At 48.9% G+C, this 25697-nt stretch overlaps 1 protein-coding gene across 1 annotated transcript in view; it reads right to left on the reverse strand.

Annotated features, from left to right (window-relative positions):
- Window positions 1–3046: 3046 nt before the first annotated feature.
- The window catches only part of LOC140390271 (flotillin-1-like), a 46340-nt gene continuing 23689 nt past the window's right edge, over window positions 3047–25697 (reverse strand). Inside the window, exons 4-13 of the mRNA XM_072475293.1 lie at window positions 25067–25157; window positions 17088–17231; window positions 16273–16392; window positions 14232–14327; window positions 12420–12572; window positions 11605–11786; window positions 9358–9403; window positions 7746–7883; window positions 5198–5362; window positions 3047–3981 (exon numbers count right to left, since the gene is read on the reverse strand). Of these exons, the coding sequence (XP_072331394.1) occupies window positions 3952–3981; window positions 5198–5362; window positions 7746–7883; window positions 9358–9403; window positions 11605–11786; window positions 12420–12572; window positions 14232–14327; window positions 16273–16392; window positions 17088–17231; window positions 25067–25157 (1165 nt within the window). The 3' untranslated portion in view covers window positions 3047–3951. The remainder of the gene's footprint in view (window positions 3982–5197; window positions 5363–7745; window positions 7884–9357; window positions 9404–11604; window positions 11787–12419; window positions 12573–14231; window positions 14328–16272; window positions 16393–17087; window positions 17232–25066; window positions 25158–25697) is intronic.

A 25697-nucleotide genomic window follows, 5' to 3' on the forward strand; every position in this document is an offset into this window, starting at 1 on the left:
TATATATATGCGTGTGTGTGTGTGTGGTGTATGTGTGTGAGTATATATGTGTGTATATATATATATGTGTGTGTGTGTATACATGTGAATGTCTATATATGTGTATATATATATATATATATGTGTATATAAGTGTGTATATATATGTATGTGCGTGTGTATATGTATTTGTGTATGTGGTGTGTGTTTGTATCGGTGTGTATATGTGTGTATACATGTGTATATGTGTGTGTGTATACGTGTGTATATACGTATGTGTGCACGCACATGTGTATGTTTGTGTGTATACGTGTGTATATATGTGTGTGTGCATGTGTATACATGTGTGTATGTATATATGTATGTGTATGTTTGTGTGTGCATGTATGTGTGCGCATGTGTGTGTATATGTGTGTGTATGTATATATGTATATGTTTGTGTGTGCGTGTATGTATGTGTCTATATGTGTGTGCGTGCATGTGCGCGCACGCATGTGTGTTTATGTGTGTGTGTGTGGTGTATATGTATTTGTGTATGTGTGGTGTGTGTATCTGTGTACATGTGTGTGTATATGTGTGAGTATACGTGTGTATATATATATATATATATATATGTGTGTGTATACACGTGTGTCTGTATATATGTGTGTGTGTATATATATATATATATGTGTGTGTATGTGTATATAAGTGTGTGTGTATATATATGTGTGTGGTGTACGTGTATGCATGTGTGCATATGTATGTGTATGTGTAGCATGCGTTTGTGTGTACGTATGTCTGTGATTATCATAGAATTTATAGTGCAGAAGGAGGCCATTCAGCCCATCGAGTCTGCACCGGCTCTTGGAAAGAGCACCCTACCCAAGGTTAACACCTCCACCCTATCTCCATAACCCAGTAACCCCACCCAATACCAAGGGCAATTTTGGACACTAAGGGCAATTTATCATGGCCAATCCACCTAACCCGCACATCTTTGGACTGTGGGAAGAAACCGGAGCACCCGGAGGAAACCCACGCACACACGGGGAGGATGTGCAGACTCCGCACAGACAGTGACCCAAGCCAGAATCGAACCTGGGACCCTGGAACTGTGAAGCAATTGTGCTATCCACAAGGCTACCGTGCTGCCCCTTGTGTATGTATACACAATTGTGGGTGTATATTTCTGAATTTGCGTGTGCATGTGAGGACATCCAATGAGTTCCTGAAAGCAGTCTCGATTGAGATGCCTCCCAAAGTTCAAGACCCCTCCCAACACAAAGACACGCCCACAAAATAATGGAAGGTAGGAACAGGAGAAAGATACTCAGCCCCTGCTGTGGCAAATAGTTTCAAACATAGGCACAGTTTAGAGCACAAAAAAAAGTAAGCTCACTCGAGTTACTTTCAGAATGGTGAAAAGCTAGGAACAGTGGATGATCGAATGTACTTAGGGGTTCATGTCACACAGATCAATAAAATATCACAGGCAGGTAGAGAAACAACGGATTTTTAAAAAACTAATGGAATGCTCACCGTTTACATCTCGAGGACTAGAATCGGCGGGGGGCTGAACGACACACTTCAGCGGTACAAAAGCGCTGGTTAGATCACACCTGGAATACTGGGAGCCGTTCTGGGCACCACCTGGGGGAGGATATATTGACCCAGGAAGGGAGTGCCCAGTGAAGATTTACCAGGATATTTCCCAGGGCTCAGAGGATTAAATTACAAAGTGAGATTGCACAGAACCGGGTAGTCTTTCCGAGAATTTCTCAGGAAAACTATTGAACCGGCCTTTACAAGGTTCTGGAGGGGGGAACTAGCGATTAGGTGGAGATAAAATGCCAGTTTGGGAACTCCCGAAGGATCACCAGCAGGCTCCTTTCAGAGTGATGTGTGGGGATGTTGGTACTTAAGAATCATAGAATCTTGGGGCAGCACAGTGGCACAATGGGGTAGCCCTGCTGCCTCACGGCGCCAAGGTCCCCGGTTCGATCCTGGCTCTGGGTCACTATCCGCGTGGAGATTGCACGTTCTCCCCGTCTTTGCGTGGGTTATGCCTCCACAACCCAAAGATGTGCAGGCTAGGTGGATTGGCCACGCTAAATTGCCCCTTAATTTTGGGTACACTAAATTTTTTTTAAAAAAGAGAATCATCGAATCTCTACAGTGGAGAAGGAGGCCATTCGGTCCATTGAGTCTGCACCAGCCCTTTGAAAGAGAACCCTACTTGGCCCACTCCCTCATTCTATCTCATAACCCCACCTAAGACACTAAGGGGCAATTTAGCATGACCAAGCCACCTAACCTGCACACCTTTGCACTATGGGCATCCGGAGGAAAACCACGCAGACATGGGGAGAAAGTGAAAACTCTACGCAGGCACCCGAGGTCGGAATCGAACCCGGGTCCCTGTCACTGTGAGACGGCTGTGCTAACCACCATGTTGCTGCCCCACTCGCAAGATTGTAGATAATTTGGAGGTCTTTTGCAAACGGGCAGATTGTGCTGGATCAATTCAGAGGAAACTCACATGGAGTTGGAAAGCAGATCAGCCACGATCTTCCAGAATGGCTGACCAGGGTCAAGAGGCTAGTTGTGGGTGGGGGCAGGGGGTGGGAACAGCATGTGTGCTAAAAGCCTCCTTCTGTTCCTGTGTCGCCTTGTCCTAGACACACCCGCAGCACTTACCCCGAAAGTGGAACAAGGTCTTTCTCCCACTTCTCGTCCAATTCCTTTCAAGATTCAGAAGATCTCAATCAAATTGTCCTTCAACCCCTTCCTCCTTTCCGGAAAACTCAAATAGGGGGTGAGATTCTCCGCCGGCAGGATTCTCCATTTTGCCGGTGCCTAGGGGTTTCCCAACAGGGTGTGGCTGTTCCACAATGGGAAACCCCATTGACCAGCCAGCATAACGGAGAATCCCGCCGGTGGGAATGTGGTGCGGCGGGGCGGAGAATCCAGCCCCCGGTTTCTGTGAAAAAAATCTCTTGTTGCCATCTAACCCTGCGCTGAGGGTGGGAAAGAAAACTCCAGAATGCCCTCCACCTCAAGCGAATAAATGGCAGAAGCAGACGAAGACAGGCGAGATATTTTATTTCACTTTGTCAGAGTAGCTGGACAGTTTTTGTGTTAAACATGTTGTCAGTGGCCTCAGGAGTCTCACTAATCAATACTCCAAGAAGGATTAGGCAACAAGGTGATTCTACGTAATATATACATACGTAACAAATGATCACGAGGGGGCTGAAAGTCATGTAACAGTCTCGATTTTGAGCTAATTTTATCACAGTCATTTTTTAAAAAGGGAGATTAAATGCTTAAAACAGCGGTGGAGAGAGAATCTTACAGGGCCGTGCCAACAGGGTACCATCAAAGAAATCAAAATCCCAAATTGAATGGCACAACTGGTTAAAATCTGGGGTTGGTCAGAGGCGAGAAATGTTTCCAGTAAGGCACTGCCCCTTTTGAAGAAAATAAATCCTGTTAAACTAAAGTCTTTGCTACACCTTCCCCACCCGAATCTTCAATAAGGTGAAGCCAGTTTTCAGCATCTCGAACTGTGAACATGGTGCTCCCTCCCCTGACTCACTCCCACGATCCAGATGGGTAGATTACCGTCACAAAGTGCGGGGCATTTGACCGCATTGCGCCTCAGAAAGATGGACAAAGCAGTACAACGCACAGGTTAGAGCAGATCAGACTGTTCAAAAACAGGTGCAGGATTCAGAAAAGCCAAGTTAGATTACAATGACCTAAAGGGATGACTGTCCAAATCTGTCATTTTTCCTTCTATTGAGATTTACTAACAGGACAACACTAAGCAGGAGTATAAGGTTAGACACGGACTAAACAGTGATAGACACATGAATATGCATGCAGAAGCGGATCCCCCCCCAACCAACGGGCCCAAATCAGGCCACACTTCCATCGGATGTCCCAAAACACCCCTTCCGTACACTCTCGCTCATTCGCCCCATTAGTTTAAGACATCCGGGAGGGTCTTGTGGATCCCTGCACACAGAACGGGATGTGGGGAAAGACAGGAGGAGAGAGAATTTGGATGTTAAACATTGTCACTTACTTCCACAAACCTCACAATCGCAAACAATTGTCAGATAGCCAAATCCCATTATGCAAATCACTGTCCCACCCAGTCACAGAGGGGCAATGGCCAATGTCTAATCCACTGTCCCACTCCGTCCCAGAGAGATAAAGGACAGTTGCTGACCCACTGCCCCACCCAGTCCCAGAGAGATAAAGGACAGTTGCTGACCCAGTGTCCCACCCAGTCCCAGAGAGATAAAGGACAGTTGCTGACCCACTGACCCGCCCAGTCCCAGAGGGGAAAGGACAGTCTGACCCACTGTCCCACCCAGTTCCAGAGGGGAAAGGACAGTGTCTGACCCACCCAGTCCTGGAGGGGGAAAGGACAGTATCTGATCCACTGTCCCACCCAGTCCCAGAGGGGGAAAGGACAGTCTGGCCCACTGGCCCACCCAGTCCCAGAGGGGAAAGGATAGCCCAGTCCCAGAAGGGGAAAGGACAGCGTCTGACCCACTATCACACACACACCCAGAGGGGGAACCTTTAGTGCCCGACACACTGTCCCACCCAGTCCCATTGGGAAAGGACAGTGTCTGACCCACTGTCCCACCCAGTTCCAGAGGGAGAAAGGACAGTGTCTCACCCACTGCCCCATCAAGTCCCAGAGGGAGAAAGGACAGTGTCTGACCCACTGTCCCACCCAGTTCCAGAGGGAGAAAGGACAGTGTCTCACCCACTGCCCCACCAAGTCCCAGAGGGAGAAAGGACAGTGTCTGACCCACTGTCCCATAGGGGAAAGGACAGTGTCTGACCCACTGTCCCTCCCAGTCCCCGAGGGGGAAAGGACAGTGTCTGACCCACTGTCCCACCCAGTTCCAGAGGGGGAAAGGACAGTGTCTGACCCACTGTCCCATCCAGTCAAAGGACAGTGTCTAACCCCCTGTCCCACCCAGTCCCAGAGAGGGAAAGAACAGTGTCTGACCCATTGCCCCACCCAGTCCTAGAGGGGCAATGGACAGTGTCTGATCCACTGTCCCACTGAATTCCAGAAAGGGATGGGGAGGGGGCAGTCCCAGAGGGGGACAGGACCATGTCTGACACACTGTCCCCCCCCGTCCCAGAGGCAGAAAATACATTATTTGGCTTTTTCTGGTCATGGACCTGAACTCCCCACGCTGCTCACCTGGATAATGCTGACTCCGGTGAGCTTCTCGATGGTATCCGGGAGCCTGGTCATGATGTCCAGTACCTCACCGCTCAGTTTGGACACTCCCACCTCGCTATTCCCACTGCTGACCATGGTGATCTTGTTAACCTTGGAGAAGGGTTGGCTGATCTCAGCTGCTACCTATAAAACAAGAAGAGAAGCTGCAATCCGATTCCAATAGCAAACGTTTCACTGCACCTACTTCCCAGATCACACAAAGATATTATTCAATAATCAAGAATGCGGGATGGTTATGACGAAGGGAGGAGGTGGTGCAGGGGAATGATCATGTCCGGGAAAGAGAGAGATGGACACTCATTATGCTGTAGGGTGCAAGCAGGGGATTGTCAACTCGCCAAAACTAACCTGGCAAATTCAAAGATTTATCTTTCGGACACTAGAGTCATAGATGTTTACAGCATGAAAACAGGCCCTTCGTCCCAGCTTGTCCATGCCGCCCAGTTTCTATCACTAAGCTAGTCCCATTATCCCACATTTGGCCCATAACCCTCTATACCCACCCTGCCCATGTAACTGTCTAACTGCTTTTTAAAAGATAAAAATCATGCCAGCCTCTACCACTGCCTCTGGCAGCCCATTCCAGATGCTCACCACCCTCTGTGTGAATAAATTTCCCCTCTGTCTCTTTTGTATCTCTCCCCTCTCACCTTAAACCTATGCCCTCTGGTTCTAGACCCCTCTACCTTTGGGAAAAGATGTCAACTATCTACCTTATCTATTCTCCTTATTATTTTATAGACCGCTATAGGATCACCCCAAGCCTCCTATGCACCAGGGAAAAAAGTCCCAGCCTGTCCAGCCTCTCCTTATAACTCAGACCATCAAGTCCTGGTAGCATCGTTGTAAATCTCTTCTGCATGCTTTCTAGTTTAACAATATCCTTCCTGTAATAGGGTGACCAGAACTGAACACAGTATTCCATGTGTGGTCTTACCAATGTCTTGTACAACTTCAACAAGACTTCCCGACTCCTGTATTCAATATTCTGACCAATAAAACCCAGCACGCCGAATGCCTTCTTCACCACCCTATTCACCTGCGACTTCACCTTTAAAGAGTTATGAACATGTACTCCTAAATCTCTTTGTTTTGTAACTCTCCCCAACTCCCTACCATTAACTGAGTAGGCCCTGCCATGATTTAATCCACCAAAATGGATCACCTCACATTTATCCAAATTAAACTCCATCCGCCATTCTTCGGCCCACTTGCCCAATTGGTCAAGATCCTGTTGCAATCTTATATAACATTCTTCACTATTCACTATACCACCAATCTTGGGTGTCATCTGTAAATTTACTAACCATGCCTCCTACATTCTCATTCAAATCATTTATTTATATATATAATATATATATATATATATATATAAAAAGCAAATAACCCGGTGGACCCAGCACCGATTCCCGAAGAACACTGCTGGTCACAGTCCTCCAGTTTGAAAAACAACCCGCCTTTGGCTTCGGACGCCAAGCCAATTTTGTATCCAATTGGTCACCTCAGCCTGGATTCCGAGATTTAACCTTTTCTAACAAACTTAGAACAGTGCAGAAGGAGGCCATTCGGCCCATTCAGTCTGCACCGACCCACTTAAACCCTCACTTCCACCCTTTCCCCGTAACCCAATAACCCTTCCTAACATTTTGGACACTAAGGGCAATTTAGCATGACCAATCTACCTAACCTGTACGTCTTTGGACTGTGTGAGGAAACCGGAGCACCCAGAGGAAATCCACGCAGACACAGGTAGAACGTACAGACTCCGCAGGCAGTGACCCAGCGGGGAATTGAACCTGGGACTCTGGTGCTGTGAAGCCACAGTGCTAACCACTTGTGCTACCGTGCTACCCTGATGACACCTATGGCAAGTGTTGACAGGAGAATGCAGGTGTTGAAACACAAAACATCCCATTCAGTCCGTCGATTCTATGCTGGCTCTCTGCAAGAGCTCAGCCTGCCGCAACCCTTCCCTGTATGCCGCAGTTTTTTTTCGTGCCCCACCATCGAGGTGCTTACCCAATTCCCTTCGGAATAAGCCACGATTGAATTTGCCTCCACCATGCTCCCAGCAGCGCGTCCCAGATCCTAACCACTCGCTGAGTACAAATGACATTCCACGTGTCGCTGCCGCTTCTTCTGCAAGTCAAAAGGACCACAACCTGGTCTGCCAAAGGCAACAGTTTCTCTCCCATCTATTGTCTACGGCCCTCTCGATTATGAATGCATCAGCTAACTCTTCCCGCAGTCTTCTCTTCTCAGCAAGAATGGCCCCAGCACCTGCAATCTATCCACCTTACTGAAGTCCTTCATCTTTGGAACCATTCTCGTAAATCTCTTCTGCAGCCTCACATCTTTTCTGTGATCAGATGGTGGGGAGGGAGGGGACATGGGGCAGGATTGATAGAATATTTTAGACAGGATCTTCTCCAGGCAACAGCTTCAGGCTTTCGGGCAAGTCTGCAGCCACATGTCTGCCACTGTCTTGCCAGCTGAGAGCACTCACCTCAGGCAGCTTACTCAGGACCATGTCGACCATGGCGGCGTCCTTGTATTCGTTGAAAGCCTCCGCCTTCTTGGTCATTTGCTCAGCCTCGGCTTTGGCCTTGGCGTGAATAGCGAAGGCCTCAGCCTCTCCCTTGACCTAGGGAAGAAATGGAGCATAGGGCACGGATTCAGAGACAACCCAAGCTACCCACCGACAATGAGCCATCACCCCCAAACCACCACCCCTCCTCCTCTCCACCACCACCCCCAACCCCCATTTCGCTCCTTAATCATGGCAAGTCCGTAGCTAATTCCATTTGCCCATCTTTTAATCTGTACTCCCAGATATCCTGACCCGTTAAAAGATCTGTTAATTTTAATCTTGAAAATCTCCCCAGACCCAGTGTTATTTTAATTTGTTCCCCACGGGTGTGGACTTTGCTGGCAAAGCCTAATTTGCCGTTGAACGGACTGTCTCGTGAGGCTGTAGTCAGAGAGGGGCTGTTAAGAGTTAAATATATTGCTGTGGGTCTTGAGTCACAAGTCAGCCAGACCAGGTAAGGATGGCAGTTTCCATCCCTAAAGGGGACGTCAGTGAACAGATGGATTTTTTTACAATGGATGATGGTTGTTGTGGTCACTATTCCTGACACTAGTTTTCACTGCCGATTTTATTAATTGAAGTTAAATTCCGCCAGCTGCTGTGGTGGAATTTGAACCAGTGTGCCCTGGGCCCCTTTGGATTACAAGTCCAGCGAGACTGGTCTTAAATTCTTTCACGAGGCGTGGGTGTCACTGACTAGGCCTGCATTTATTGCCCATCTCTAATTGCTCCTCGAGACATGACTGAAAGCGGAAAGTTCTGGAAAAAAACTCAGCAGGTCTGGCGGCACGAGTAACAGAGTTAACATTTCGAGGAGTCTAATGGTTAGCACCGTGGCTTCACAGCTCCAGCGTCCCAGGTTCGATTCCCGGCTTGGGTCACTGTCTGTGTGGAGTCTGCACATTCTTCCCATGTCTGTGTAGGTTTCCTCCGGGTGCTCCGGTTTCCTCCAAAAGATGTCCAAAGACGTGCAGGTTAGGTTGTCATATCTTCCTCGAAAAGTTAACTCTCGTTCCTCTCGCCACCAGACTTGCCGGGTCTTTCCAGAACTTTCCCTTTTCACTACAGATCTCCAGCACCCAGAGTATTGTGCTTTTACTTTACGCCCTTGAGACATGGAAATAACATCACCCTCTCCTCTGATTTTAGAGGGGAGGATGGGGGTGAATAAAATGTCAGATTTTCACTACCCGCTGTGTGAAAACAAATCTCATTTTAAATACTGCAATTAGGGAGCCGTGTCATTAAATGACACTGATGAAGGCCATTCGGCACATTCTGTCTGTGCTGGTTCTTTGAAAGAGATATCCAGCTAATCTCACTCCTCCCTGCAGTTCACCCCACCCCACCTCCACAAAAGTCCAGTCTCTCCAACCAGTCCGCAATAATTAGACTCTTTTCTAGCCTCTGCACTGCTCTTCCTCGAAGGCTAGTCCCTCCTTCCTGTAGCGCAGTGTCACAGCAGAACGCAGTCTCCACATGGTGCCCGAGCAAGGCTCTGTATGACACGAAGGAGGGTATTACTCACTCGTATGGATTCAGCCTCCGCCTCGGCCTCCATGATGAGCTTCAACCTGGAAAGAAAAGGGACAAAGCAGAAGAAAGGTGAGAAGCGGATTCCCGTGAGAGGAGGGTCAGACACGGCAGAAGGCAAAACGGGACCAAGAGCTCCCATTCCACACCGAGGGGAAGGAGCCGATGCAAACCGTCTCTTTCCGCCTTGCCTCAAGTCCCCACTCTAGAGATCCGAGCAGAAATATCGAAGCTGCTACTTCAGTGCAGCTCTGAAGGCGAATTAAAGTCCGATCCCCACACACGATTTGAAGAGGAACAGGTGACATCCCCCCCTCGCAACACCCCCCCTCCCACACCTCCCATCTCAGATGCTTTGGACCATTGAGAGGGGGGTCTCTGATTCACTCACTGTTACCCACTGTGTTTCCTGAATGGCTCTGCACTTTGCATCATCGGTGAACATGAGAAAGTGGGGGAGCGGGTAAAGAGAGATTTAACTTCAAATATTCCTGCATCTGCCCCCCCCCCCCTGCCCACCATTGGAACGTGTGTACCCTCCCTTGGCTCCTCCTGCCCCAGTGGCTCGGCTGTCAACCATCAAAAGTGCCACTTAACCCGGGACGCTCCACTGCTTTCCTCTTCGTTACTTTTACCAAGTACCCGGTCACCCAGAGCTTTGCACTCCCACCTCTGGTCATCGGTGCAACTCAATCCCGCAACAGCATTCTCTCCCAAGTAAACATGCCCAGCATCGTGGCACTAATCATTGTAACCAAAACGGAGAAGGCTCACTCGGGAAGGCACCGGACACATCACAGCCGGATCTTGTTGGGGAGCATACAGAGGCCAAGTTGAGGGGTCGTGAGTAGGGGGTGGGGCACAAACTACCAAACAGCCCAACCACCCGACCCTTCAAGCACCACTTGCCCCACACTAGACTTCTGAACCCATCAAACCGGAGTGGAAATAAATCATCCTCAATCCTGAGAGACTGCTTAAAAAAAAGAGGAACTCCAACCCCAACCCATTACTGAGAATACCCAAGTCTCTATGCCAATTATCTGAGGCCCTTTTACCCCCGTTTCATTCTCCATCCTATCAATGCCTTATTAAACACCCCTTGTCAATGGCATTCCCATTGTAGAACCCAATGAGCAGTTACCATTGACCAGAAACTGAACTGGGTTAGCCATAAACATAGTGTTAACAAGAGCAGGTTAATGGCTAGGAATCCTATGGCGAGTACCTGATCTCATGACTCCCCAAAGCCTTCCCATCATCTACAAGGCACAAGTCAGGAGTGTGATGGAATACTCCCCACTTGCCTGGGTGAGTGCAGCTCCAGCAACACTCAAGAAGCTCAACACCATCCAGGACAAAGCTCGTCATTCCACAAAAATTCACTCCCTCCACCACTGACGCACGGTGGCAGCCGTGTGTCCCATCTACAAGATGCACTGCAGGAACTCACCAAGTCTCCTTAGGCAGAACCTTCCAAACATAAGACTGCTACTATCAAGATAGACTAGGGCAGCAGATACATGGGAACACCTCCAACTAGATGTTCCCCTCCATGTCACTCATTATCCTGACTTGGAAATATATCACTGTTGCTTGCACTGTCGCTGGGTCAAAATCCTGGAACTCCCTCCCAAACAGCACTGTGGGTGTACCTACAGTGGGTGGACTGCGGTGGTGAAAGAAGACAGGTGACCATCTCCTGCTCAAGGGCAATAAATGCTGGAGTATCCAGTAACACCCAGATCCCATGAATGCTTTTATAAAAATTACAGTTAATGTTTAATGGCAATTGCATTGTTGAACAGGTGATGGGTATTTGTACACCTAAAAATGGAGATTTGCAGTATCTGCTGGCTCTATCGAGGCCTTTTGTGCCCAGTGGGCACCGTGGGGACTGGGGAGTTTTATTGAGCCCTTTAATCACATTTTAATTTCATGTTTTAAGTTTCCTTTGCCATTTGTTTTTGATTAATGCAGGATCCGTTTAAGGGGCTGCTCCTTTAATTTGTCCAGTTTGTTTAATTGTTGAATATAAATATAGACAGCTGGGACACTGGGTGGAGGTGGCAGTGGGGTGTGTAGGGCATTGGAGTAGTGTTGACTGCGAACTAAGTCAATAAACTTTGTCCAGCAAAGATAGCAGCAGCGTCTTCGCTTTAACTTCACCAACCGGCGTGGATCAGATCAACACCTCCCTCTCCCCACCCCCGTTTCTCCCGCTCTCCAACGAGCCACTTACCTCTCAGCTTCAGCCAACTTCTCCAGACGGTAACGCTCTGCCTCGGCTGGCTTCTTGACCTTGGCCTCCAGCTCCTTCTCTCTCCGGAGGATTTCCTGCTCCTGGACCTGGATCTGCTGGCTCCGCTCCACCACCTGGACTTGCATTTTCTCCTCCTCGATCTGCTGCTTGGTCATGGCGACCTGTGGGGGAATGTGGTGAGGGGAACAGGATTAACGTCTATACCTTGTGTCAATGCTACTGGCCCACTTCCCCATCCGTAGCAAACCTCCCCTCTCGACCCCAATGCACTCCACTGTCTCCACCCATTCTCGCGCTCATCTGCTGAAACCTTCGTCCCTGCCGTCGTTACCTCCTGGCTTGACTATTCCAACACCTGACAACCCAACCCCCCCTGCCCCCCCAAAACTGCACCTGGGATGTCGCTGACTTGCGGTTTACAGACCAAGCCTGATTGGCCCATCACCCAGACTTCACTGATCTGCAGTCTGTAGATTATGCTTTTCTGACCCCTGAATTCATGGAACTGAACTTGGCTGGCCATTCCTACCTGACCCCTGACTTCACTGCCCTTCGACTGACAGATCAGTCCTGCTTTACCCTACTACTCCCCGACACGCAGTCGGAAGTCCAAACCTGCCTGACACCTACCCCGAACTACAATTGCCAGGTCAGGTCTGCCTGCATCCCTCAAGTCACTCAACCTCAATGCCGTGTGGTTGGTAGGCCGGACCTCTGACTCCGGCCCGCATTCTCAGTGCCCTGCAGCTGTCAAGCCAAGTTTGCTTGTACCCTGCCATCCTGGCCTTACTGACCTGCAGTTGGTAGGCGAGGTCGGAGGTAGCTTTCTTCGTGTTCACCTCAGTGTCATAAACAGCTTTCTTCAGCTCGAAATCACGCTGCGCTTTGGCCACTTCGATCTCATTCACGTATTGCGCTGAGACCTTCTGCTGCTGGGCTTTGGCTTCCTGTCCGGGGAAGGGGGTGTAAAGGTGAGGTGTCAGCTATGTTACCAAGACTCCCAAGTGTTACTGTGGGTGTTACCTACAGCGCAAGGACTGCAGCAGTTCAAGTTGGCAGCTCACCACCACCTTCCTAAGAGCGATTAGAGATGGGCAACAAATGACAACCTAGTGAGCGCCACCCACATCCTGTTAAAGAATTAACAAAAGCAACAAGAATTTAAGGGGCATCTTGACAAATACATGAATAGGATGGGAATAGAGGGATACGGGCCCAGGAAGTGTAGAAGATTTTAGTTTAGATGGGCAGAATGGTCGGCGCAGACTTGGAGGGCCGAAGGGCCTGTTCCTGTGCTGTACTTTTCTTTGTAAGAACAGGCACAGAGCTCGATACGTGCCATGTGCATTATACCCCATGGTTAGTCTTGTAGAATATCTACCTGAAGGGCAGCCTCTGTTCGATTGCAAACAATTCTCTTGCTACCACCTACCAAACCAGTTTGGTTGCTTCAGAAGAACACCAATTGTGGGATTGTGCTCTGGCGAAATTGCCTATCGCAATACCCAGGACTAGAACAGCGAAAAGATTTCACAATGACCTTCTTTGGACTGCAAAGTGTTTGGGAAATCGCAGGTTGTGAAAGACATTATCTGAAATAATGATTTGTGTCCCAAGTTTTAGGAAGTGTCATTGAGGAACAAGGATCTCCTCCTCTATCTTGCTCACTCAAACTGTTCTCTGACCACAGGAAGGACCATAATTTGGGAAGGAAGTGTGAAGTAGGGAGATGGTGGCATAGTAATCCAGACCAGTAATCCAGAGACCCAAGATAATGCTCTGGGGGCCCGGTCCAAACCCAACCACAGTAGATGGTAAAATCTGAATTCAACTGAAAAATAAATCTGGAATTAAAAAGCCCCAGATTCCATGTGGAGCAACTATTGGATAGCTCTTTTGGGAGCCGGGGCAGACACGATGGGCCTAATAGCCTCCTTCTGTGCTGTAAACAAGCTATCTTAACTGGTCAGTCCTACATAACAGTTGATTCTTAAATGCCCTCTGAAATGGGAGTTCAAGGGCAATTAGAGATGGGCAATAAATGCTTGCCCACGTCATCAGAATTAATAAAATAGTACCAGCCTGTACCGGACCTGCCGTTTTATTCTATATACAACTCCGTGCTATACCTGTCCTGGGAGAGTTTGATGGAGACAGTGTAGAGGGAACTTGACTCTGTATTCAACTCAGTGCTATACCTGTCCTGGAGTGTTTGATGGGGACAATGTAGAGGAAGCTTTAAGCTGTATCTAACCCCATGCTTACCTATCCTGTGAGTGTCTGATGGGGGAGTGTAGAGAAAGCTTTACTCCGTATCTAACCCCGTGCTATACCTGTCCTGCGAGTGTTTGACAGGGGACAGTGTAGAGGGAGTTTTACTCTGTATCTAAACCATCCCGCACCTACCCTGCGAGTGCTTGAGGCAACAGTGTATCAAAATGTTCAAATCGGAGCTTCAAATGAGCACAAAACATATCAAGAAATTCCGCTGATAATAGGCATTGTTCAATTGAACCCGATCCACACTGACCTCTCCAGGAAGCCAAATCAGCAGCTGAACTTCCCTCTTGCACTCACATCTACTCAAAGGCATGCAAAACAGGTACCTTAATGCCAGAGTCTCGCTTGGCCTCTGCCTCTCCAATCCGGGCATCACGCTGCACCTGTGCTGTGCGGGATTTCCCCAAAGAATGCAGGTAACCCTGTGGAGACAGGGAATATGATTAATACAGTTCCTCTGATACAGTAGCAACAGAGTCCAAGATGAGAGATAGAGTACTTGAGGTGTAAAATACAACATCAAGTTGTATTTGGTAGGTGGTAGCAAGAGAATTGTTTGCAATCTAACAAAGGAGGGTTGGGAGGGCAATTCTTCTGAACACTCCACATACAATTTACCACAGTGCCGTCATTGGTCTTTTTTTTGCTGGTTGTGCTGGAGAGCGTTCAGGACCTAGAGTACATCATCTTGTCAACATACCGGAGACGATATTAAAGATATGGGGTCCATTCCAATGAATATACACGGGAGAGGGTATTAAAGGTGAGAGGTATATCTCAATCAATATACACTGGAGATGATATCAAAGGTGAGGGGTATATAAGACCATAAAACATAGGAGCAGAATTAGGCCCATCGAGTCTGCTCCGCTATTGAATCATGGCTGATATTTTTCTCATCCCCATTCCCCTGCCTTCTTCCCATAACACCTGATCCCCTTATTAATCAAGAACCTATCTATCTCGGTCTTAAAGACACTCAGTGACTTGGCCTCCACAGCCTTCTGCGGAAAGAGTTCCACAGATTCACCGCCCTCTGGCTGAAGAAATTCCTCTTCATCTCGGTTTTAAAGGATCGTCCCTTCAGTCTGAGATTGTGTCCCCTGGTTCTAGTTTTTCCTACAAGTGGAACCATCCTCTCCACGTCCACTCTATCCAAGCCTTGCAGTATCCTGCAAGTATCCAGGCCTCGCAGTATCCTGTAAGTTTCAATAAGATCCCCTCTCATCCTTCTATACTCCAATGAGTACATACCCAGAGTCCTCAACCGTTCCTCATAACAAGCTCTTCATTCCAGGGACCTTTCTTGTGAACCTCCTCTGGACCCTTTCCAAGGTCAGCACATCCTTCCTTAAATACGGGGCCCAAAACTGCTCACAATACCCCAAATGGGGTCTCACCAGAGCTTTATATAGCTTCAGAAGTACACCCCTTGGATTCTAGCCCTCTCGACATAAATGCTAACACTGCATTTGCCTTCCTAACTGCCAACTGAACCTTAAGAGAATCGTGAACAAGGACTCCCAAGTCCCTTTGCACTTCTGATTTCCTGAGCATTTCCCCATTTAGAAAATAGTCTATGTCTCCATTCCTCCTTCCAAAGTGCATAACCTCACAACACATTGTATTCCATCTGCCACTTCTTTGCCCACTCTCCTAGCCTGTCCAAGTCCTTCTGCAGCCCACCTGTTTCCTCAATACTACCTGTCCCTCTACAGATCTTTGTATCATCTGCAAACTCAGAAACAGTGCCTTCAGTTCCTTCTTCCAGATCATTCATGTATATTGTGAAAAGTTGTGGTCCTAGCACTGGACCCCTGAGGCACACACTAGTCACCGGCTGCCATCCTGAAAAAAGACCCCTTTATCCCCACTCTCTGCCTTCTGCCAGTCAGCCAATCCTTTACCCGTGCCAGGATCTTACCCGTAACCACCATGGGCTCTTAACTTATTTAACGGTCTTCTATGAGGAATCTTGTCAAAGGCCTTCTGGAAATCTAAATAAATCAGGGCCACTGGTTCTCCTTTGTCTAACTTCCTTGTTACTTCCTCAAAGAACAGATTCCTCAGTCCTATTTTAACATGCACTTCCAAGTACTCCGCACTCTCATTTTTAATAACGGACTGCAAAATCATGCCAAATACACTGGAGAGGGTACTAAAGGTGAAGAATGTATCACTGTGAATATATATTGGAAAGGTAATAAAGGTGAGGGTAATATCACTGACTGTACAATGTAGAGGATATTAAAGGTGAGGAGTATAACAGTGGATATTCACCGCAAAGGGTATTGCGTGAAGGTTATATCACAGTGAACATACACTGCACTGCTAAAGGGCACTAGCTAACAGAGGGTGTTGCCCTACCTGGTCATCATGGATGTCCTTCAAGGTATAACTGACCACCCCGATGCCCATGTTGACTAGGTCAGAAGAAGCCACTTTAAACACCTGCTCCGAAAACTTCTTCCGGTCTTTGTAGATCTCCTGGGACAAGAACAGAAGAACCAAGAGTGTGAAAATCAAGACAGCACCCAGTCTTTACCCTGCCCGCCGGCTCCACATCAAGTCTCACTGACTATTCAAATTTTGCAGCTTCCCACCAAGTATGGGCATCATGGTAGCACAGTGGTTAGCACAGTTGCTTCCCAGCTCCAGGGTCCTGGGTTCGATTCCCGGCTTGGGTCACTGTCTGTGCGGAGTCTGCACGTTCTCCCAGTGTCTGTGTGGGTTTCCTCCGGGTGCTCCGGTTTCTTCCCACAGTCCAAAGATGTGCAGTTTAGGTCGATTGGCTATGCTAAATTTCCTTTAGTGTCCAAATAAGGTTAAGTGGGGTTACTGGGGTACAGGGATAGGGTGGAGGTGTGGGCTTGGGTAGGGTGTGCTTTCCAAGGGCCGGTGCAGACTTGATGGCCGAATGGCCTCTTCAGCACTGTAAATTCTATGCGGCAAGCATAGAACTTTTTTTGGAACTTTTCCACAAGTGGAGAATCCCAGGTGAGAAAGGCAGGAAATTCCCTCTCCCCTGCATCTGCCACCCCTCCACCTCCACCTCCCCTCCATCCATCACCCTCCACCTTTCCCTCCCCACCTTCCCCTCCCCTCCCCCCTCCCATTTCCCCCCCGCTCCACCCACACCCTCCATACCCCTCCCCACTCAAGAGTTCAGTGTTCAACCCTACCTCCACAGTCATGTGAGCCATGATGGCTCTCTGGTGACCCTCCAACGTTTCCAGTGCGATCTGTGCGATTTCCACCTCCGATTTCCCCAGGAACATCTGGCAGGCAGCGGCCAGCATCTCTTTATTCTGACCCTGAATCTTCACCTGTAAGAGAAAGCGGTCACTCAGTACAAAGGGTGGGAGTGAGGGGATCAAATAGGGTTCAGCTCCGTGGGGAGGAACAAAAACTCAAGAGAAAGAGCCAACAGAAATGTTCCCCAGAGTAAAGCATTTAGCAGTGAATGAGGAGGATGGCGGCAGAGGATTAACCCTGATAGGGCCAGACCATTTTACAATATCCTGGTGGATTAAAGATCTTCACGTTGACTATCACCATACCGGAGCTCAGGAACTCTTCTTAAAAAATGAATCAGACCCTCTTCTATTCACCTCTAAGGGAACAGATTTCAAAGGATCTGAACCCCGCCACCTATTCATTCCCGTTGTGGAAATTGGAATAAATCCTAAATGCTCTCGCTTCACACAATCGATTGGTGAAATTCTTTCCCAATACTTCCATTATACAGACGCCCAAAGGTTCAAAGCCCTTTCCCACTGTCGCGACTCCAGCAGACGATACTAACGTCCAATCGTGCCTCCCATGCAGATTCAAGTGAATCAAATTCCTTCCCATCCACCCCCTCCTTACAGATCCCACTGGATCAAATCTTTCCCCATTCATTCCCAGATCTCAATGGACTGGGACAAATCCCTACATGCACCTGTACCATGCAGAATTCCTGATCCAAACCCAATCTATCTGCCGATATCCAACTTCCAATGCCTCGAAAATCCTCCTGGCCGTATTGTCCAAATTCCCCATTGGCTGGTATCAAATACGGGTTCTATTCTGTGCTGTGAATGAAGAGTTCACCAGGGATGTGATTCTGGTCTTGCTTGGATTGTCAATCAATGGCTGGACACTGATTTGACGTTCATCGGCTACTAAAGCAGGACTGCCTGCATCGCAAATTTAACGACTGTTCAGCAAAAGAGTCTCGGCTGCATGAGTGTTGGAAAAAGCCAGAATACTGCAAAGCTGGGTTACATAGCTGGTTTTGATCTGTTAAAATTCTGTACCAACATGAAATGATGATTGGAAAGGGGGATTTCTCCTTTGGAATTCCCTGAAAGTCTTTGATCCATCTGGACAATGAGAACATCTGACATTTCTTGCTGCCACCTGAAAAGGCCCAATGCGGAACAGGACATGGGGGCATCAAGCACACGTGGACTCATACAGGTGGAGCTTAAAATTAGAACAATTAACTGGCGGCGCAGGAAGTACAGTAAAGCAGCCCAGGGCTGCTATTTTCTATTTGAACTGGGACCGAATAGTCACTAATGCACTGTCCAGGCTTCCTGTGCGGATCTTAATTTAGTCTTCAAAGCAGCCAGGAGAATCCATCAACAGAGGATGGAGGCTATTAGTGCAGAGAGAATCCTCAGGAGAAAGGGCCTTTGGGAAATCAAATCCACTCATTGCCAACACAGGCTCTGGTAGTAGTGTGCAGTTGTCAGAAGCCTCTGGGTTCAAGAACATAGGAAATAGGAACACATTCCACCCTTCGATAAGATCATAGCTAAGCTAACACTTTCTAAGACCACTTTCCTGCCTTCTCTCCGCCACCCTTAATTGCCCCATTGATTAAAAACCTATCGATCTCAACCTTGAAAATGTTCAAGGATTCAGCCTCCACAGCTTCCTGGGATAAATATTTCAACGGATTTATGCCCGTATTCCGCGACTATGCCCACTCCTATGAGTGGAAACATCCGCCCAACATGTACTGAGTGAGTCCCATGTCAGAGATTTGAGTACAAATTCAAGTCAAGCAGTTCGGAGGTTTATAGACTAATTCCTGGAATATGCAGGATGTCTTATGAGGTACGGTTGGACAGGCTAGGCTTGTATCCGCTGGAGCTCAGAAGAGTGGTGTTATAACCTGCCTGCTTACCATTTGCTGGGGACTAATGACAATCCCACAATCCTGTGGGAGTATGAGGTTCCCCAATGAGGGGGACGGAGAAACCATTAGGAAACTCCATGTATAAATAAAGCTGGCCAGTTTGGAACTAGCAGGAAGAGGTGTGCAGCAAGGGAAGTTGCTGCTGCTGTATGTTCTTGTAAATAAATGTTATTACTTTGTATCCTTAAAACTCGTGCTGGATTCTTCGTGACCCTCACAAAACTGGCGGCGAGGGTTAAAGTGAATAGCTGTCTACACTGCTGAAGCCACCTCCCTGGATTTTTGTTGGATACAGGTTGGAAGTTGTTTTCTATTATACCATGCCTCTGTATGGACGTTTGGATGTTTTTGATGCTGCATTGGAAAGCTGGAACCAGTACGCACAACGGATGTGTTACTATTTCCGGGCAAACAATATCACCGAAAACGAGCGCCAGGTGGTCATATTGCTCACCGCCTGCGGCCCGCATACGTTTGGGGTGATTAGGAGCCTTACGTACCCAGCTGCGCCGGACACCAAAACGTTTGATGAACTTGTGAATATAGTGGGGCAACACTTTAACCCAACCCTGTCCATGATAGTCCAGCGTTGCCGGTTTAATACCGCTGAGAGGACCCCAGGAGAATCCCTTGCCAACTTTCTATCCAGGCTACGCGGGATTGCGGAGTACTGAGACTATGGTGAGACCTTGTCAGAAATGTTACGCAACCGTTTGGTTTGCTGTATTAACAATGCGGTCACCCAGAGAAAGTTGTTAGCTGAGCCTACATTGACTTTTCAACAGGCCATTCAAATAGTATTGTCCCGGGAGAGCACAGAACGAGGAGTGCAGGAGCTACAGGGAATGGAGGTGCATGCCTGGGGGCGCAACCCCTTCCGTCCCCGCACTCCTGCAGTACCTCGGGCGAGGCGATGTCCGGATCGACGCCAGTGGCCGACGGACATTCCTCCCCGAAGGGAGCCTTCTCCAGAACCAATGGATGAGGAGCCATGTCCGTGTCAGACTTGTAGGCGCCGACCCCGTCGCAGACGCCAGTCCTGGGGGCGCCAGAGGCGCCGTCGTTCCGACCAAAATTGGGACCAGCCCAGGGGCGGTACCTTCCATGTGGATGAACCTGCGGCTACTACTCCTGAGGACGTGGAGACGGAGGACGACTGCCTGCAGCTGCATTGTGTGGCAGCTCCCCGTGTGGCCCCCATTAAGGTGACAGTACGGATCAATGGTCACCCACCTGAGATGGAGTTGGACACTGGCGCAGCGGTCTCCATGATCACCCAGAGGACATTCGACCACATCAAGCAGGGTATACAGACCCTTACATTAACCGACTCACAGGCCAGGTTGGCCACCTACACGGGGGAACCACTGGACATTGCAGGAACTAATGACCCCTGTTGTTTATGGACGCCAGGGGGGGCGTTTCCCACTTATCGTGGTGCACGGCCATGGGCCCAGCCTGTTGGGTCGGGACTGGCTGCGCCATTTACGGTTGCAATGGCAGCACATCCTCCAAACAGTTTCTGGAGGGTTGACTGAGATGCTAGGACGATACCCAGATGTATTCCAGCCCGGTTTGGGGAAAATAAAACGGGCCACAGCCCGTATCCAAGTCGAACCAGGAGCCACGCCGCGCTATATCCGGGCACGCCCGGTGCCTTACGCCTTGCTCGAGAAGGTAGAAGGGGAGCTCATTCGTTTGGAGAGTTTGGGTATTATCAGGCCCGTCCGTTTCGCTGACTGGGCAGCACCAATGTACCTGTAATGAAGCCAGATGCCACAGTTCGCTTGTGTGGCGACTATAAACTTAGTGAATACGGCTTCCCGACTCGACCGATATCCAATGCCTCGCATAGAGGATCTCTACGCGAAGCTTGCAGGCGGACTCTCGTTCACAAAATTAGATATGAGTTACGCCTACATACAGTTGGAGCTGGACCCTGCCTCCCTACCATATGTAACGATTAATACACGCCGGGGCCTGTATGAATATACACGGTTGCCCTTTGGAGTATCCTCTGCCTGCTCTATTTTTCAACTTGTTATGGAGGACATTTTGAGAAGTTTACCGCATGCCGCTGTCTACTTAGATGACGTTTTGATTACAGGGACGTCGGAGCAGGAACATTTGGAAAATCTGGAGGTTGTCCTTAGATGCTTTTCGGAGGCTGGAGTCCGTTTCCGTCGCACAAAGTGTGTATTTCAGGCAAAGGAAGTAGTCTACCTAGGTTATCGGGTGGACCGCGAAGGTCTGCACCCCGTCGCAGAGAAGGTGAGCGCGATTCAACAGGCCCCCGGCCCGACTGACACTTCGCATCTTCGTTCTTTTCTCGGTCTCGTAAACTATTACGGGAAGTTCCTCCCCAATCTGGCAACTACGCTGGCCCCGTTGCACCTTTTGCTGAAGAAAAATCACACCTGGGTTTGGGGTCAGCCGCAAGAAACCGCTTTCCGGCGGGTAAAGCAACAATTGTCGTCGTCTGGGTTACTAACCCACTATGCTCCTGGAAAGCCTTTGCTCGTCACATGTGATGCATCCCCGTATGGTATTGGGGCCGTCCTGTCACACAAGATGGAGAACGGGGCTGAGCGGCCGATAGCTTTCGTCTCCCGCACATTGACTGCAGCGGAGAAAACGTACGCGCAGATCGAGAAGGAGGGCCTGGCAGTGGGTTTTGCGGTGAAACGCTCCCACCAGTACGTGTATGGCCGCCATTTCACTATTGTGACTGATCATAAGCCTCTGCTGGGACTTTTCAGAGAGGAGATGCCAATACCGCCCATTGCTTCCGCACGGATCCAGCGCTGGGCTTTGTTGCTTGCTGCATACGAATATTCTCTGGAGCACAAACCAGGAACGCAGATAGCGAATGCCGACCCACTGAGCTGATCGCCTTTATCGACCAGCCCCATATCGACCCCCACGACCGGTGAGGTGGTTGCAACCCTAAATTTTATGGACACCTTGCCTGTCACGGCATCACAGATCCGTGAGTGGACCCAGACAGAGCCAGTCCTGTCAAAGGTTCGGCACATAGTCCTGTATGGTGGGCAGCATACATAGCTCCCAGGCGAGTTGCGGGCATTTTCCTCCAAGCTTCCAGAATTCAGCGTGGAAGACGGCATCGTCTTGTGGGGGACGCATGTGATTGTCCCGGAAAAAGGACAGGAGCTGATACTAAGAGACTTGCACAATGGGCATCTAGGTGTGACCAAAATGAAAATGTTGGCCCGGAGTTATGTCTGGTGGCCAGGCCTCGACACCGACATTGAGAAGGTGGCCCAAAACTGCTCCATTTGCCAGGAGCATCAGAAGCTTCCGCCGGCCACGTCCCTACATCACTGGTAATGGCCAGGGCGGGCTTGGACACACTTGCATACTGATTTCGCAGGCCCTTTTCAAGGATCCATGTTCCTTCTATTAATCGATGCCCAGTCTAAATGGCTAGAGGTGCATAAGATGCTAGGCACAACATCCTGCGCAATAATTGAGAAGATGCGTTTGTCTTTTAATACGCATGGTCTCCCTGAGGTGCTGGTCACAGATAACGACACTCCATTCACGAGTGAGGAGTTTGCGAAGTTCATGAAGATGAACGGCATATGCCATATCCGCACTGCCCCTTACCACCCGGCTTCAAATGGGTTGGCAGAGCGCGCAGTGCAGACATTCAAACGAGGCCTAAAGAAGCAGTCTTCCGGATCAATGGACAAGAGACTGGCTCGCTTTTTGTTTTTGTATAGGACCACCTCCCATGCGGTGACTGGGGTCGCTCCCGCAGAACTCCTAATGGGCCGGAGACTTCGCACCCACCTTAGTATGGTTTTCCCGGACATTGGCGCAAAAGTACGTCGCACACAAGAACGGCAGGGACATGGTTTTTCTCGGCATCGGCCAATTCGGCAGTTTGTGCCCGATGACCCAGTGTTCGTTCGGAATTTTGCTGGTGGTGCCCAGTGGGTTCCTGGCATACTCTTTCGCCAAACAGGCCTTATATCTTACCAGGTGCAAGCCCAGGGTCGTCTCCAGCGCCAACATGTAGACTACGTTCGGTCCAGAAGACTATCCCTTCCAAAGATTCCCCGCCCCCGGCGCTCATTGCTACAGCCACAGAGACCAGAGACAATGGAAGGTAGTCCTCACAATCTTCCTCTGGTGCCTCACTCAAAGCCTGCACAGGTCGTTACAGAACCGCATGGAGATAGAGACGCTGAGATGACGGAGGCAGCAGACTCTGACTCCGAGATGGAGACACAGGACGCATCAGAGGGGGAATCCTCGGGCCCACGGGCCGTGGATGTACAACCGTTACGCCGTTCATCACGGAAGCGCCGGTCTCCGTCTCGTTACACACCGCCTGATCCAGTGCCGCGTGCAAATGGTGTCCGGCCTGCGGCAAAACGAGTCCGACACCCTCCTTCACCAGGGTCTTCGATGGATTCCTTGGACTTTTGGGGGGGGGGGTGGGAGGGATGTTATAACCTGCCTGCTTACCATTGGCTGGGGACTAATGACAATCCCACAATCCTGTGGGAGTATGAGCTTCCCCAATGAGGGGGGCGGAGAAACATTAGTAAACTCAATGTACAAATAAAACTGGCCAGTTTGGAACCAGCAGGAAGGAGTGTGCAGCAAGGGAAGTTGCTGCTGCTGTTACATATATATTATATATATATATATGTTATTGTAAATAAATGTTATTACTTTGTATCCTTAAAACTTGTGCTGGATTCTTCGTGGCCCTCACAAAAAGTGGGAGACGACTTGACCGAAACAAGATCCTGAGAGTATTGACAGGGTGAATGTGGAGAGGACGTTTCCTCTTGTGGGAGAATCTAGAACTACGGGTCACGGATTAAAAACATGGGGTCATTCACTTAAGACAGAGATGAGGAGATTTTTTTTTTCCTCAGAGGGTGGTGATATTTTTTTTTTAAATTTATCAACGGGATGTGGGCATCAATGGCTAGGCCAGCATTGATTGCCCAACCCTACACACCCTTGTTGAATTGCCTTCTTGAACCGCTGCAGTCCCTGAGGTGTAGGGACAGCCATGGTGCCATTAGGAAGTTCCAGGATCTTGACCCAGTAACAGTGAAGGGATGAAGATATATTTCCAAGTCAGGGTGGTGAGTGGAGAAATCTCCAGGTGGTGGTGTTCCCAGGTCTCTGGAACTCTCTTCCTCAAATGGGCAGTGAGAACAGAGCCTTTGAATATTCTTAAGGCTGAGCTCGATAGATTATTGATTAGCAAGTGAGTAAAAGGTTATCGGGGGGAGGCAGGAATGTGGGGTTGAAGTTACAATCAGGTCAGCAATGATCTTATTGAATGGTGGAGCAGGCTCGAGGGGCCGAGTGGACTATTCCTGCTCCTGATGCGCGTGCTCATGCTATGTTCACAAGGCTGACAATTCCACTGAGCAGTACTGAGTGAATGCAGCACTGTCAACCGAGACATTAAACCAAGTCAACCCTCTCAGGTGGATCCGAAAGATCCCATGGCCACAATTTGGCAAAAGTGACTCAGTGTCCTGGTCAATATCTATCTATCATTGTGAGAAAAAAAATCATTACCTGGTTATTTGCTGACACATTTGGGAAGGATTATTATTTTCTGAGCCCCTTACCAATGAGGTAACCCAAACTAGATTGCGAACATGAACAGTCTGGGCTGTGGTTACTGGGGTGAAGTAACTGAAATCGGTGTTTGCTCACGTGAAGTATTGGTGCAAGATAGCACCTTCAGAAGAGTGCAGCCAAAAAAATATGTTTTAATATCTGCAGTATACACACACATGTAAAACAACAGCTCCCCTGTTGAAGATATTCCTCGGTGACCTGTCATTGAAGCTGCACCATTTTAATTAGGGTTGCAATGGGGGCGGGGCATGAGTTAGAAGCAAACTGAGGCAGGTCCCCTAAACTGTCCCTTTTATCCTCAGTGGAAAGGCAGTCCTTCCAGTACTGTACCTGTGCAATTCCTGTGACGGAGATAGGGACCCCATGGCGCGTGTACACCTTCTCGCTTTTCACATTCAGCGTCAGAGTGCTCAGGGAAATCCTGAAGTGGAGAGAGAGAGTGAGAACAGGTTAGAAGCCACACCAGTTCCAGGAAGATATTTCATTGAAGGAATAATGTTGTGGGAGCATGCAGAAGCAGCTACCTTCCCCCCCACTCATTCAGTCAGCTTACTGTGTGACCCACTGTCCTACCCAGTCGCTGAGGGGAAAGGACAGTGTCAGGGCCACTATCTCGTAGGATCCTACAAGTAGCTGCAGAGCTAAAGGATGCATTGGTTGTAATTTTCCAAGAATCCTTGGATTCTGGAGTACAGGAGATTGGAAAATTGCCAATGTGACATCCCTATTCAAAAAGGGAGGGAGGCAAAAAGTGGGGAACTATTGACTGATTAGCCAGACATCTATTGTTGGAAAAATGTTGGAGTAGATTAGTATGGAAGTAATAGCAGCACATTTGGAAATTCATAATCTAATCAAGCAGAGTCAGCGTGGCTTCATGGACGGGAAATCGTGTCTGACTAATTTATCAGAGTTTTCCGTGGAAGTCTCAACCAGAGTGGATGGAGGGGAACCAGTCGAT

The sequence above is a fragment of the Scyliorhinus torazame genome, chromosome 14 (genome assembly GCF_047496885.1).
Source record: "Scyliorhinus torazame isolate Kashiwa2021f chromosome 14, sScyTor2.1, whole genome shotgun sequence".
NCBI classification, from domain to species: Eukaryota; Metazoa; Chordata; class Chondrichthyes; order Carcharhiniformes; family Scyliorhinidae; genus Scyliorhinus; species Scyliorhinus torazame.